This window comes from Hemiscyllium ocellatum, chromosome 3 (assembly GCF_020745735.1).
Source record: "Hemiscyllium ocellatum isolate sHemOce1 chromosome 3, sHemOce1.pat.X.cur, whole genome shotgun sequence".
Classification (NCBI taxonomy): Eukaryota; Metazoa; Chordata; class Chondrichthyes; order Orectolobiformes; family Hemiscylliidae; genus Hemiscyllium; species Hemiscyllium ocellatum.
Genome location: NC_083403.1, coordinates 111,228,736 through 111,245,292, shown reverse-complemented (window position 1 = coordinate 111,245,292; position 16,557 = coordinate 111,228,736). Strand labels below are relative to the sequence as shown.

The window sequence follows — 16,557 nt, the reverse complement described above, 5'->3', positions numbered from 1 at the left end:
GCCTCACAACAATAGAGAGGAATTTCAGCTGCACTTCAATCCTTGATCTAGCTGTATGTTTGGAAAGGTGGAAAGTAAGTAAGGCAGGAAGGTGGTCTCTAGTCTCACATGACCTCAAAGGATAAAGTATTTCAAAATACGAGCGCAAACAAATGAACAAACATTCTTCAGCAAAAAGTATATTGAATTCTGTTACGCATCTGAATTCAGCAAAGGATTAAATTATGGCTTGTATTTGCATATTTGACACAGTGAAATGTTAATAGATTGCAGACTTAACAAGAATGCAACATAATCTGTGGAACTCTATTACATATTAATATTATTGTTTTGTTTCTTTAAATCAGACTTTTATGTTCACATACCTAGATGTTGAATAGGGGCAAAATCAGGCTGACAGAATTCTGTCAGACATTTTGTGCCCTCACCCCCACCACACAACTTTAAAAACTTGAGTCAGTGTTATTAACAAGTTCCAACTTGAATCTCACCACAAAATACAACTGATTTTGTAGTTCTGGTTTCAACAGTGGTTAGCACTGCTGCCTCACAGCGCCAGAGACTCGAGTCCAATTCCTGCCTCAGGCAACTGTGGAGTTTGCACACTCTCCCCGTGTCTGCGTAGGTTTCCTTCGGGTGCTCCGGTTTCCTCCCACAGTCCAAAAACATGCAGGTTAGGTGAATTGGCCATGCTAAGTTGTCCGTAGTGTTAGGTGACAGGGTAAATATAGGGGAATGGGTCTAGGTGGATTGCGCTTTGGCGGGTTGGTGTGGACTTGTTGGGCCAAAGGGCCTGTTTCCACACTGTAAGTAATCTGAGTAAAATCTAATCTAAGTAAACTTTAAAAATGCATGTGCTTCCAGATTTGTACACTAGATATATATCTTATGAACAATTCTAATGGTTCTACACAATGACATTCAACTTAAACTAGGATGGCATGTTTGCTCAGTTGTTAGCATTGCTGCCTCAAAGCACCAGACACCCAGGTTCAATTCCAACCTCCAGCAACTGTCTGTGTGGAGTTTGCACAATTCTCTTCATGGCTATCTTGAATTCCTCCCACAGTGCAAAGATGTGCAAGTTAGTAGGATTGGCTATGCTAAAAGCAGGGCTACTAGGATAGGGTGAGGTGGTGTGTCTGGGTGGACTGCTCTTCAGAGGGTCAGCGTGGAGTCGATGGGCCGAATGGCTTACTTCCACACTCTAGGGATTCTAAGAATTTCCATAATTTAATGCCAATATTTCATCTTTCACCACAAACATATGTAAAATGGGTGAAGCAGAACAGCTTTTCAGTGCCCTAATTTAGCTGGCCATGAAAATGATGACTGGAATTGTACAGTGGAGTTTGCACGTTCTCCCCGTGTCTGCGTGGGTTTCCTCCGGGTGCTCCGGTTTCCTCCCACAGTCCAAAGATGTGCGGGATCAGGTGAATTGGCCATGCTAAATTGCCCGTAGTGTTAGGTAAGGGGTAAATGTAGGGGTATGGGTGGGTTGCGCTTCGGCGGGTCGGTGTGGACTTGTTGGGCCGAAGGGCCTGTTTCCACACTGTAAGTAATCTAATAAAAAAAAATATCTAATAGCTTTCATTCTTAGGGAGTTGGTGGAATTTATAAGAAAGGGTGAGAGTACTTCAGGTGGAAGAAAATAAGGTGATTATGGTCAGCAAGCGGATAACTTTAATAACAGAAAGAAAATATCCACCAGCATTAGTGGGATGAAAGGAGCACAGTGAATAAATGTGGTGGATGTTGGTCTGGAGGAATGAGATTATTTCAAAATTGTCCTGTAGTGTGAAGACAACGAGTTGGTCACAAAAAATCTATGGCACACCTCAGCTAATCATATGCGATGTGACTCATTCTGAATTGATATCTTACTACACAAGTTTTTTCTTGTCATTCTGAAGCTCATAATCCTCAAAAAGGTATAGGAGATCAGTGTACAATGTGGTAACGGGTGTAAAAATTGCTTTAATTCAGCAAATGGTAGCATATAACACAATGAGGTACTGCCTCAAGTCTGCAGAAAACTTGCTTTTGAATTCCAATTTCAATGGAACAACTCTACTGGTGAGAAAACAGACTAGGGTGGATGCAGCAAAAATGGTTTACATAGCTCACAAGCACTCTCCAAAACTGTTACTATTGTTTGTCTCTAATTCCATAACAAAAGGCAACTGAAATACATCACCCTTCAGTCCAGTTTATAAATACACAAGATATAAATCGAGTAATAGCATGCCATTTCCTGAATGCTTGCAGCGTCATTCAGAATTCTGAGAATGCTTTGCATCTCAAATAAAGAGACAAAACATTTTTGTCTGCAATACATTGAGTACAAATGCTTTGGATAGTTCAGCCTTTGGAAACACTGTCCCAGTTTTTTTAAAAGTTTTTTTTTAGTGGTTACCTCAAAATGGCTTCAGTAGATACGGACCAACTTGCCACAGATTTAAAAAAAAGGACCACAATTTCTACACAAAAAAACAGGAAAAACTATGACTTTAATAAGTTAATTATGAAACAGTTAAATCAAATCATTTAGCATTAAATATCAGTTTAAAAACAAAACCTGTCAGCTCTAACCTCTGACTTAGAACAACTTCTTTTCCTACGGAAGCCTGAAGCATCAAAGAACACACGTATTCTCTGCATCTGGAAAAGGTCATTAACCTGATACCAGAGTTTATAGCTTGAGGAGTGACACTCCACATCAAGTATGGCTGACCAGAAGTCATTCTTGCTCCTAGTGTCTGCCATGAGCATGTTGGAAGGATCTGCAGATTGACATTCAACCTGTTTGACCATATTATGGATGCATATTTACAGCCATCAAGTCCTGGAGTTTGACTTGAACTCAGAGCTTCTGACTCAGAGGCAAGAATGTGATCCACTGTGCCACAAGACACCTACCCCTCTACCACAAATGTTGAGACCACTAAATAACTGGGGAATTCTTTACTGAAACCACTTGTCTTTCTGACTGTAGCCACTTGTTGTTCCAAGCCACAAACAGTTTGAAAGTCATACCTTTAGATTTGATTTACTCCCCCTGTAAGCTGAGTAATATGTACATCTTGTTTGGCACCATTGTTGCACCAGTTCCTTTGTAACTTGTTGTCTAATTATGAAACTGTTGTCTAATTATGAAAGCTTATTTGAGCAGCAGTTTAAATCTAGCTTCTTTCTGTGAAATTAATTGATTCTAATCGAAAAATCTCTTCAACTGTAATCAGACACTAACTGGAACTGAAGATACTGAACTGGTTCTGGATTCTTGTGTTCTTTGACTAGGCAAGGTGAAAACACAGCAGGACAAGCCAACTATAGCCTCTGGCAAGTCATCTTCACTAGTCCAATCATTAATATCTGGATTAAAACACTGGACACATTTCTTATATTTCTTTTCTATCTCATTCCAACCTCCCAACAGATAGATTTTACTGTCAAGAGTTGTCACACCAGCAGTACTAACACCAACTTGGAGAGGAGCAACTGAGCTCCATTGCCCTGTATAGGGACTGTAACATTCAACAGAAAGCACATCAATCCGCTCACCCCGAGCTCCAAGCTGACTTCCACCTAATACGTACACACGATCTGCAAGGGAAATGGCACAGTGCCACCCTCTTGGTGTGTTAAGATTAGTCTTATCTTGCCAACTGTCTGCTGACAGATCATAGGCTACGACTGAATGAGAATATGCATTATTGAGGTATCCTCCAGTTACCAGAATTTTGCCATCTATGACAGCACTAGCATGACAGCACCTAGATATCTCTAAAGATGTCTTAAGCTGCCACTTGTTTGTTGCTGGTACATAGCATTCAAGAGAGGAAAGAGGACCATCTGAATTCCTCCCCCCAATTGCAAATAGTAAACCATTATAAACATTTAGGCTGAAGTGGGTGCGTCTGTGGATCATGTTCCCCAGATGAATCCAACTGTTGAATCGAGGATCATATCTGTAAAATGAATAAAAAGAAAATCAAAATTATATTGTAGGCTTTATAATCTTTCCCACAACAACTTAAGAATTTGTTTGCAATAACTTAATTAGCTTGATTGAGGCACATGGAACAGAATACGGTTAATTCAAGATGTAAGAATTTGTCAAGTAGAGTTTATTTTCAAAATCATTCACCCTACTTTAACAGAGGCTCTAATCTAACTTTTTAAAAAATTTTTGTTCTCCTTGTCTGAAGGCAATGACCAACACTGAGTATGCAAGTTCATGGGAAAGAAGTCATTTGCTAAAACATCCTGTGACTATGGAGGAGCAATACTACCAAATATGATTCTATCCAAAGGAATATGTAGGTATACAGCAGTAGCTACAGACTCAGAGTGAATACTGTGATTATGCCCCTATCCATTGTACAGTGTGTTAAAGTCTTTCCTTTTATTCTGTCACAGCATATGTGTTATTGGCTAGACCAGGAATTCCTACCCAACCCATGATTGCTCTTGAGAAGGTCGTGGTGAACCATTTTATGTAATCTGATGCAATCCATGTGATTTGGGTGCTGTGAACAAAAGAGTTTGGATTTTGACACAAGCAGAATGAAGGGAGGAATGTCAGAATCTCTATCAAGCTCCTTTGACAACACCCTCCAAATCTCTGATCTCTAGCACCTAGTAGGACATGAGCAACAGATGCATGCGAATGTACTACCTGCAAATTCTCCAAGTCACTCACTATGAAAAAGTGAGGACTGCAGAAGCTAGAGAGTCAGACTCAAAAAGTGTGGCACTAGAAAAGCACAGCAGGTCAGGCAACATTCAAGGAGGAGAGTCGACGTTTCGGGCATAAGCCTTTCATTAGGAATATTGAGCTTATGCCTGAAACGTCGACTCTCCTGCTCCTCAGATGAAACCTGACTTACTGTGCTTTCCAGCGCCATACTTCTTGAAGTCACTCACTCCTGACTTGGGAATATAAACAACTTTCCTTCACTATCGTTGTGTCAAAATGCTGGGAAACTAATAATACTGTGGGTGCTCGTACACCTAGAGAATAGCAATGGTTCAAAAGAGAGCTCACCACTATGTTTTCAAGGGTAATTCAGAATGGACAATATATGCCCACAGCCGTACATCAAGTTAAAAAGAAAGTCCAAGTCATGATGACTTTGAGAGGAAGTTGCAGGTGGTGATGTTTCTATGCATTTGCTGTTCTTGTCCTTCCAAGTAGAAGATGTATAGGTATGAAAGGTGCTGTTGAATGACTCTTGATGTGCTGTTGCTGTGCATCTTATAAATGGAAAACCCTGTTGCCAAATGCATTGGTGAAGGAGATGCTGATTTGTCCCGGATAGTGTCAAGCTTCTTAAGTGTTGTTGGTGCTGTACTGATCGAGACAAGTAATGGATTCAGCACCTTCCTTACTTGTGCCTTCGAATTGGTGGACAGGCTTTGTGGAGTCAGGAGGAAAGTTGCTCACACCAGAATTCCAGTCTTTGACCTTGTTATATTATAAATTTCAGAATCTTTAAAAATTGTTCATAGATGAACTAATCAATAGATTTAAACACTTAAACATGGAAAGAAGCAGCAATAACTCCGTCTGGAATAAACTATTAAGGGAGAAGAACAAACTTAGACAAGAATTGAAAACATTCAGCCATGTCTGGAAAAAGAGAATCAAAACTACATGCAATAAAGTTTAAATCATTGTTTCAGTACAGATTGTGAGATTTTTGAACAAGTAGCCAAACTAAAAATAACTTGTGGTGATTTACCTACTTCTCCTATAGCTACATTAATCATATGATTACCCAGTTCAATTTCCTAACCAATGGTAACTCCCAGGTTGTTGAGAATGGGGAATCAGTGTCAGTAATACCTTTGCATGTCAGAGGACAAAGGGCAATGGTTAGATGTTCTCATGCCAGAGATGGTCACTTCTTGGTAGTTGTATGAATGCTACTTGTCACTGATTAGCCCAAGCCTGAAAGTTATTTTGCTACATGTGGAGGCAGACTGCTTCATTGTCTGACTTCACTGAGTAGGAAATGGTGATGAACAATGTTCAATGATAATTGAACAATCCCACTTCTGACCTCATGCCAGAGGGAAGGTTGCTGATAAAGTGTCAGCTGATGATTTGGCCTGGGGCACTACGCTGAGGAATTTCAGCTATGATTCTTTGGACTGAGATAATTTATCTCCATAAACCGTAGCTATCTTCCTTTGAACGAGGTAAGACTCCAGCCAGTGGACAACTTCCACCCACCCCTAATTTCTACTGACTTCAGCTTTGCAAGGACTTTTTAATGCCAAACTCCGTCAGATGCTGCCTTGACATCAAGGCACTCATTCTCAGCTCACCTCAATTCGACTCTTTTGTCCAATTTTGGACAAAGGCTGGAATGATGTAAAGAGCTGAGAGACTCTGGCAGAATCCAAACTGAGTATCAGTGAGCAGGTTATTGCTAAGAAAATGTCACTTAGCACAACCAAAGACCCTGTCCATCACTTTGTCAATGATCAACAGATGATTAATGGGACAGTAACTGGTCAGGTAGGATTTGTCTTGCTTTTTATGGACAGCACACAGCTGGACTATTTTCCACATTGCTGGTTAGATATTATAGCTGTATTGGTTAGTGTTATAGCTGTATTACAGCAGATTAACTAGAGGCACAGCTAATTCTGGAAAACGAGTCTTTCATATACTGTATCTATGATCAGGGCCTACATTATTCAGTACGTTCATCCATTTCTTGATATCAAATGGAATAGATAAATATGGTTAAAGACGGACTTCTCTGATGCTGGAATTCCAGAGGAAGCCAAGATGGATCATCAACATGGCAGTTCTGACTAAAGGTGGGCATACAGTTGTTCCCACATTAATTCCAAAAGAAACAAATGCATGTATGCTTCCTTGGGAATAAGGGTTTGGAGACATAACAGCAATGTTTCCCTACCTTGCCATAAGGTAGGATAATTACATTTTTTTTATTTACGAATACAATTTGGGTGTTGGTGGCTGGGCCAGCATTTATTGCCCAATCCTAGTTGCCCCTGAAAAACTCATGGTGAGCTGCTTCTTGAACCGTTGCATTCCACATGCTGTCGATCAATTCACAATGTCATTAGGGAGGGAATTCCAGGATTTTGATCCAGCGACACTGACGGAATAGTAATATATTTACAAGTCAGAATGTGAGTGGCTTGGAGGATACTTACATTTAGTGATGTTCCCACATATTTGCTGCCCTTGTCCTTCTAGATGGAAATGGCCGTGTGTTTGGGGGATACTGTCAAACGATTGTTACTGAATTTCTGCTGCACACTGCCCTAAGTATTGGTGGTGAAGAGACTGAATGCTGGTCAATGTGGTGTCAGTCAAGCAGGCTTTGTTCTGTTTGGTGTCGAGCTCCTCAAGGATTGTTGGAACTGCACCCATGGAGGCAAATGGGCCATATTCCATCACACTTCTGATTTGTACCTTGCATATGGTGGATAGACTTTGGGGAGTCAGGAGGCAAGTTACTCACTGCATTATTCCAAGCCTCTGACCTGCTCTTGTATCCAATATATTTATGTGGTTAGTCTAACTCAGTTTCTGGTAAATGGTAACCCACAGGATGTTGATAGTGGAGAAATCAATGATGATAATGCCATTGAATGTCAAGAGAGTGATGATTAGGTTATCTTTTATTGGAGATGGCCATTGCCTATATTTGTGTGGCATGAATGTTACTAACCACTTTTCAGTCCAAATCTGGATATTGATGCATTTGAACATGTACTGCTTCGGGACCTGAGGAGTCCTTAATGGTGCTGAACATTATCCAATTACCAACAAACATTCCCATTTCTGTCTTTATGATGGAAAGAAGGTAATCGATTAAGCGGCTGAAGATGGTTGGATCTAGGATACCTCCCTGAGAAGCTCCTGCAGAGATGTCATGGGATGGAGATGACTGACAGCCCCCAGCCACAACCATTTTCCTGCGTACCAGGTATGACTCCAACCAGCAGAGAGTTTTCCCTGATTCCCATTCACTCTAGTTTTGCCATGGATCCTTGATGTCAAACTCTGTTTAAATGCAGCCTTGATGTCAAGAGCTGTCACACTCACATCAGTTCTTTTGTCTATGTTTGAACCATGGCTGTAACAAGGTCAGGAGCGAACAGGCCCTGGTGGAACCCAAACTGGCCATCACTGAGCAGGTTGTTGCTGAGCAGGTGCTGCTTGATAACATCTTCCAACACTTTATTGATGATAGAGACTATTCTGATGGGTAGTTATTGGCTGGTTTGGATCTCATAGAATCATAGTCATAGAGATGTACAGCATGGAAACGGACTCTTCAGTTCAACACATCCATGCCAATCAAATATCCCAACCTAAGCTAATCCCATTTGCCAGCACTTTCACCCATATCCCTCAAACCCTTCTTATTCATTTATCCATCCAGATGCCTTTTAAATGTTGCAGATGTACTAGCCTCCACCACTTCCTCTGGCAGCTCATTCCATACATGCACCAATCTCTGCATGAAAACGTTGCCCCTTAGGTCCCTTTTATATCTTTCCCCTCTCACCCTAAACCTATGCCCTTGAATTCTGGACTCCAGGGAAAAGACTTTGTCCATTTACCCTATCATGCCCCTCACGATTTTATAAACCTTTATAAGGCCATCCCTCAGCCTTCGATGCTCCAGGGAAAACTGCCCCAACCTATTCAGTGTCTCCCAGTAGCTTAAATCCTTTAACTCTGGCAACATCCTTATAAATCTTTTCTGAATCCTTTCAAGTTTCACAACATCATTCTGATAGGAAGAAGACCAGAATTGCATGTAATATTCCAAAAGCGACCTAACCAATGTCCTGTACAGCCACAACATGACCTCCCAACTCCTATACTCAATACTCTGATCAATAAAGGAAAGCATACCAAATGCCTTCTTCATTATCCTAACAAATCTTACTTGCACTCTAAGGTTTCTTTGTTCAGCAACACTCCCTCGGATCTCACCATTAAGTGTACAAGTCCTGCTAAGCTTTGCTTTTCCAAAATGCAGCACCCTGCATTTATATAAATTAAACTCCATTTGCCATTCCTCAGCTTATTGGCCCATCTGATCAAGATCCCATTGTAATTGGAGGTAACCTTCTTCACTGTCCACTAAACCTCCAATTTTGGTCTTGTCTACAAACCTACTACATTGGTCACATCCAAATCATTTATATAAATGACGAAAGGTAGTGGACCCAGCACCGATCCTTGTGGCACACCACTGGACACAGGCCTCCAGTCTGAAAAACAACCCTCCACCACCTCTATCTTCTACCTTCGAGCCAGTTTTGCATCCAAATGGCTAGTTCTTCTTTTATTCCGTGAGATCTAACCTTGCTAACCAGTCCCCCATGGGGAACCTTGTTGAACGCCTGACTGAAGTCCATATAGATCACGTTCACCACTCTGTTATTTCTTCAAAAACCTCAATCAAGTTCGTGAGCCATGATTTCCCATGCACAAAGACATGTTGACTATCCCTAATCAGTCCTTGCCTTTCCAAATACATGTACATCCTGTCCCTCAGGATTTCCTCCAACAACTTGCCCACCATCAACATCAGTCTCACCGGTCTACAGTCCCCTGGCTTGACCTTACCACCTTTCTTAAATAGTGGTGACACATTGGCCAACTTACAGTATTCTGGCACCTTATCTGTGACTACCAATGATACGAATATCTCAGCAAGGGCCCCAGCAATCACTTCCCTATCTTCCCACAGAGCTTGAGGGTACACCTGATCAGATCCTGGGGATTTATTCATGTTATGCATTTCAAGACATCCAGGACCCCCTGCTCTGTAATATGGGCATTTTTTCAAGATGTCACCACCTATTCCCCTACATTCTATATCTTCCATGTCCTTCTCCACAGTAAACACTAATACAAAATACTCATTTAGTATCTCCCCCATCTCCTGTGGCTCCACACAAAGGCTGGCTTGCTGATCTTTGAGGGACTCTATTCTCTCCCTAGTTACCCTTTTATCCTTAATGTATTTGTAAAAACCCTTAGGATTATCCTTAACCCTAATTGCCAAAGTACAGGACACACCTAGGCAATTATCCACATTATTGGATAGATGCTAATGTTGTAACTGTACTGGAACAGCTTAGCTAGGAATGCAGTTAGTTCTGGAACATAAGTCTTCAGTACTATTGTCAGAATGTTGTCAAAGCCCATAGCATCTGCAATATCCAGTAGTTCCAATCCATTTCTTGCTAACACGTGAAGTGAATTCAATTGTTTATAGGCTAGCAATTCTGCTGGGGACTTCTGGAGGAGGCCAAGATGGACTGTCAATTTGGCACTTATTTTGATCGTCAGTTGATAACCTAATAAATAGAGGCATGCCATGTTTGTCCTGTGGCACACCCTATTCCATGCGATAAGCCCACTGAAACCTGCAACCCATTCTCAAAGATGAAAGACTTAGCAGTATTCTAAGTTTGTTCAATTTATCATTTACGATGATGGAAACTTGTTTGGACGTGTAGCTAATTTGAGAAAAATGGTATTATATTTACGTGGCAATAATATGTTTTAGGATTGTGGAGAGGAATTGAAGGCTGGAGACTGAATAACAATTTGGTAATTTGTGGGGTCAAGGGCTTTTTTTGGAGGAGATAGGTCAAGAGGCAGATTTAAAGAGAGTTCAATATCTGAAGGGGAGAACAATTATAAATTCAGCTAATGTGAGGGCCTGGAGGGAGAGTTGGGTGATCAGCAATTTAGTATAAATTATAAAAAGATTTTAAAACAAGACAGAAAGTGAAAGAAAGCATAAGACAATAAAATGTTCTGAGCAGAAATGGTAAAAGTATTTTTAATTACTTTTGTAAATTAGGTTTAATACTGTGGCACTAAAATTAATTCTGATGTACAAGTAACTTTGTTGCTGTCAGATTAGGGTTTGAATCAGCAGTTCTTGGAGAGACAAATAAAAAGTTAAATTATATGTATTCAAATGAACATGTTAACATGCATATTTCAAAACACAATACATCACTTAATAGCAGTTTAGAGTATATATATGATAATTGCTTATTATTAACAAGTTTCACATGTGATTAAGTGTATTTAACTTGAATCAGCATTTAAAGTTATACAAAAAGCACATCTGTAAAACAAAAACATTGCAATCCAATAAAGGAAACACGATGAAAGTTACCTTTAGGGGGTTTCATTATAATAGGAAATGTTGTAAATAACATTAGAAGCAATCTTAAAATATTTTATTACAAAATGCTTGCTGGAAACTTTTAAATTTAAATTTTCTACTTTCCTATTTGTGCAAACACGGTGACTGTTCTGATAAGGTACCAGATTTTAAACATTTATGGCATGGTCATTGCAAAAAAAATCAAGTTACCTGCAGAAGTTGCTCACTGCATGCTTCGCCTGATTCCTGGCATCATTTTGATCTTCCCCACCAGCTACATACAGAAATCCATCCATTACAGCTACACATTGATTGAAACTTTTATAAGGCATTTCAGCAAGTTTGTTCCAAACATGTTCAGAATCTCTGTACAGAATATCTCTGCTGAGTGATTTTTCTGACAGGTCTAGACGACCACCCACAATTGCTAGAACTCGGAGGCCACTGCGAACTTTTGTTCTTCTGGACTGTAAAGTGTTCTGTTGATAGGGCAACAGGTGGTAGTTCATGGCCTCTACCAGAAGTTTATGACATTCCTGATCTTTCATCATTCTTGGCACCGTCTGAACATAGTTCACCAGGTCTTGTGCTGAGATTGTACAAAATCGAATGGTGTTCAATAAATCTGCTGCATACTTAACCCTATTATTGTCAAAATCCAGCCATTTCATTGCAATCTGGAATGCTGCGATTTCTGAGGGCAATCGCAGGGTATCATCCAGCATAAATTCCATGATTTGTTCAAAGGTGAGTTTAAAAAACTGGTCCCTTTCTGAAAATTCGAGGAAATTGTCAGTAATAAATTTATGTGCTGCTTCCTTCGTATTTTTGAGTCCATAAGTTTCTGCAATGTTAACAATGTACATGCAATTCTCAACATTGATTTCCTGCATCAAAAAATCACAGCACATCTTTATGAGAGAGTGAATTTTGAGGAGGTTAGCTGTTGCTATTGTGCTACCAATTGTATATAATGACAGTGTTATTTTTCCACAATAGGCATAAGTAATAACTGTGACAAGACCAATAGGAGAGATGTCATCAAGATCTACTCTTTGGATTGATGGATCTTTAGTCAGAATATTCCTGAAGAATTCACTGGAAGAAGCCATTACTAATTTGTGAACATCAAAAGATTTGTTTTTTGTAGCAACGGTTAAATCACACAAAAATTTCTCTTGCCTCATTTTGCTGAGTGCTTCCAAAAGACTGGAACTGTATGAACAGTTCGATATTTCAGTGGAAATGCAGCTAAAACCATTGTCTCCATCTAAGAGGCCATTCAGATGCATGACCGTACTTTCTTCCACAATAACAGTAGTCTCTTTGTTCTCCATTTTATTCTTTTTAACATTTTTCTTCTTTGGTGCCATGACTGTAATTATCACAGTCAGGATCTGGAACATATGTATTTATTTATAAACTGAGTAATGACTATAATGCTCTGATTAAATGCACAAATATTTAATAATAAATTGTAGATATAAACATGCATTACAATGACAGAACTTGGGTTGTAATTGTCATCCCCACTGAAAATAATAACTTGCAGTCTACTTTGGCTTATTAAATATATTAAAAATACTAAGCATTGTTAAAATGTCAAATTTGAAAATCTAAAGCAAAATCAGTATATGCTGGAATTTCATGCCAAGTCAAAGCTGTTTGCTCTAGCAATTTCTGTATTCCCTTTGATCTTTAAGTAATATTGTCATAAGAATAAACTTTTTTTCACAAAACTGTTAAGTTACAATACATGCATATTCCAAGATCACAAACTTTATTATCTACATAAATATTGAATAAGATTGAAAGTAATACTCATTTCCAAAGTGCTGAAAATTAGAGGCACATAAATTATAGAGCACAAATTATAGTAATAAGATGCTGAGCAACCTCAAATTGTAAATAGTAGCATTCCACCTTTAGGAATTCTTCAACATCAGATTAGATTAGATGACTTACAGTGTGGAAATAGGCCCTTTGGCCCAACAAGTCCACACCGACCCGCCGAAGCGCACCCCACCCATACCCCTACATTTACCCCATACCAACACTACAGGCAATTTAGCATGGCCAATTCACCTGACCCGCACATCTTTGGACTGTGGGAGGAAACTCGTGCACCCGAAGGAAACCCACGCAGACACGGGGAGAACATGCAAACTCCACACAGTCAGTCGCCTGAGGCGGGAATTCAGTTATAGGTGTAGTTACAAAAAAGGCAGCAATCACTTACTAAAATAGATCTGACCTGGTTTGGTCCTGAAGATGTGAAACTGGATGGGCAATTTTGGGCCCAGTGCGAACACCTACCCCACAGCATAGATATCACTCACTGAAGTTTTGGGAAAACTCCACAGCCAATTTGAATGCATTCTGCATTCATTGCAATAAAGTGTATCCATATTGTAGAAATTGCAAATCTGTTTCTACAGCTCCACCCCAACACTGAAGTCACTAATCAAATAATATATTTTTTCCCCAGTTAAAAGATCCTGAAAATCGAAGTTCTATTGAGGTGAAATACACCCACAAAACAAAACATTAGAAATCTGAAATACAGATTCACAGCTCAAGAAGCACTAATGGAGACACAAAGGCTCTTTTTTTTTCCTTTGTGCGATGTGGGCATCCCAGGCAAGGTTAGCATTTATTGCCCTCCATATTTGCCCTTGAACAGATTGACTCTCTAGGCCATCTCAAAGGGCAGTTAAGCATTGACCATATTGCTGTGGGTTTAGCGACACATGCTGGCCAGACCAGGTGAGAATGGCAGATTTTCCTTCCATGAAATACGTTAGTGAACCAGGTGAGATTTTAGTATTCAGAATAACCATGAGACAAGTTCTTTTTAATTCCAGATTTTGCTAAATTCTGCCATGGTGGGATTTGAACATATTCCCCAATCAGTGGTCTGTATCTTGATTATTAGTCCAGAGACAATACTGGTATGCCATCACCTTCCAATGAAAAGTTACTGTGATTAATGAAAGATCATCAATTTCAAGCATTATCCCTACGTTCCTCTCTCCACAGGTGCACTTTTCACCTGCTGAGTGTTTCCTCTATATTTGCATTCATATGACACTTTCACAATTTTAGGATTAGATTAGATTAGACTAGACTACTTACAGTGTGGAAACGGGCCCTTCGGCCCAACAAGTCCAAACCGATCCGCCGAAGCGCAACCCATCCAGACCCATTCCCCTACATTTACCCCTTCACCTATCAGTACGGGCAATTTAGCATGGCCAATTCACCGGATGTCCCAAAGCACTTCACAAAGTATTGTTACTGTTGCAATTTAGGAAATGTGGTGGCACATGATATGCACATTTCAAATTCCCACAAAACAACCTTATGTTAATAATTTGGCCAGAAATAAAAGTTAGGATTTAAAAACGTTTAAAGTAAAGATTAGAAATGACTTGAAGTATCTGAGCAATACGGTAGCAATCACTTGTGGAAAGGCTGGTAAAAGAATATGGTCACAGTGAGATAAAGATTCAGCCCATGACATTCCTTCCCTCTTTACATCTGCTTATGTGCATCATTCAGCTCCAGGAATAGTAACACTGCAGCTTAGATCCCAGCAGCTCTCACAGGGCTTTCCATATTAAGATTGTTTCAAATAAAGTTGCTGGCATTCTGAATTTGACGGTGGTGGGGGGGTGGGGGGAGTCGAGGAGGACTACATTTCATTCATTATAATTAGTTTTCATCATAAAACTGTTCCCAAGTAGATAATCGATTTCAACAGGGAAGACATCAATGATCTCGCAGCGAAGTTAAAGATCTTAACTCGTGCAAATGCACAATATTTAAACTGAAGTTGGAAAAGGCTGACAAAAAGGTTATAATTATAATTGTTTAATATTTTCATCGCCCAAGTAAGTTGACACACTAAATCAATAACTAGCATAAAATTCACTAACTCAATTATAACTGTTCTTCACAAAAGAATATTTCGTGTGGACGTACGTCCCTCTTGAAATGTAAACTTTATACACCTCCAATTTTTCGACTAGTTTTTTTTAAACTTTTAAGTACGATCGAGTATTGCATTACAACCGATTTCGCAAATTTTGAGGGACATACCTTAAGTGACAACCGCTTTTCCTTTCTGTTAATGTTAGTAAATTTGGCACAGTGTTCTCTACTCTCTATTACTGAAGACTAACGGTGAAACCAGCATCGGACAACTTAAAAAAAATGATTCTGCGCGTTGTGTCTCCGTTAAATGAGAAGACGGTGCGGCCGAGAACGCATTTCCGGGCGTATATTTTGAGTTCATTTAGGGTGGTAGTTTCAGGCAATTCTGTGTGCTTGCGAATGAGGAGTGAGGTATGGCAGAAGGGATAGTGCAAAAAGTATTGCATCTGAAAGAACGCCTGCTTGGAGTCAGCGACTCAAATAAGGTGTGTTTGTGGGTTGTCAGTAATCGTTCTAAACTGGACTGACCCTATATTATATTCCGAGCATTGTTACCTTCACAAAGTGAGAACTGGAGATTCAATGCTCAGGAAGAAACTCACCAACTAATTGAATTCTGAGGTGAATATAATTGCCAATTTTTATGCAACTTAATGGAACAAAATTATTTCTAGAGTTAAAGTAGGTACCATAAGCTATTTCTTTCTCTTGGATAATTTGTACCTGAAACAAAATTTCCAGGTTTACTTATTAATGCAGAGACTGTGTACACAACACTTGCCAACCTAGAAAACGAGAGTAGTTCAGTGACTGTAATAAAGCCTGATACAATCACCCAAAGTCATCAAATTAAAGCAGCTCTGAATGGAGACCAGTAGCCAATAAATGCATCAGAAATGGACAGTGGTATTACGAATGTGGTATAAGCTCTAGGTATATCTTTCATAATAGCTTCTTGGTTTCAGTTATCCTAAAAGTCGTTTGGGCCCTGGTTTATTGGGGTTTCTAATCTACTTGTACAATAGCGCAATCTTAGAATATTAGATAGTAGGAATACTGCCTTGTGATCTAAGATGGACTTTGATCTTTTCTCATCTTATGTAATTCTTGTAAAGTTGGGTCAAATATTTTGTGAAATGAAAATTTCATTTGACTAGTTTGCTTTCATATAAGGATGAAAGTTACTATTTAGTTGTACAACTTCTGTTTATATAGTCTCATAAAATTAAAAAAGTGATAAACATCCCATGTTTACTTAGCAATACCATGATGTCTAGTTATTCTGGGCTGATTCCTGGAATGAAGGGATTGACTTATCGAGAACAGATAAACAGATTAGGTCTTTATTCACTTGAGTTTAGAAGAATGAGGGCTGATTTTATTAATGTATTGAGTGTACTTAATTGGGTACATGTTGAGA

At 39.5% G+C, this 16,557-nt stretch overlaps 1 protein-coding gene across 1 annotated transcript; it reads right to left on the bottom strand.

The window, feature by feature from the left end:
* Window positions 1-1,422: 1,422 nt before the first annotated feature.
* klhl31 (kelch-like family member 31) lies at window positions 1,423-15,387 on the bottom strand. The gene is made up of 3 exons (XM_060821578.1): window positions 15,303-15,387; window positions 11,412-12,598; window positions 1,423-3,971 (listed from the first exon to the last, which is right to left on the bottom strand). Exons 2-3 carry the CDS (start codon window positions 12,572-12,574, stop codon window positions 3,239-3,241), a joined length of 1,896 nt encoding a protein of 631 aa, XP_060677561.1. The 5' UTR covers window positions 12,575-12,598; window positions 15,303-15,387; the 3' UTR covers window positions 1,423-3,238.
* Between the last annotated feature and the right edge of the window lie 1,170 nt (window positions 15,388-16,557).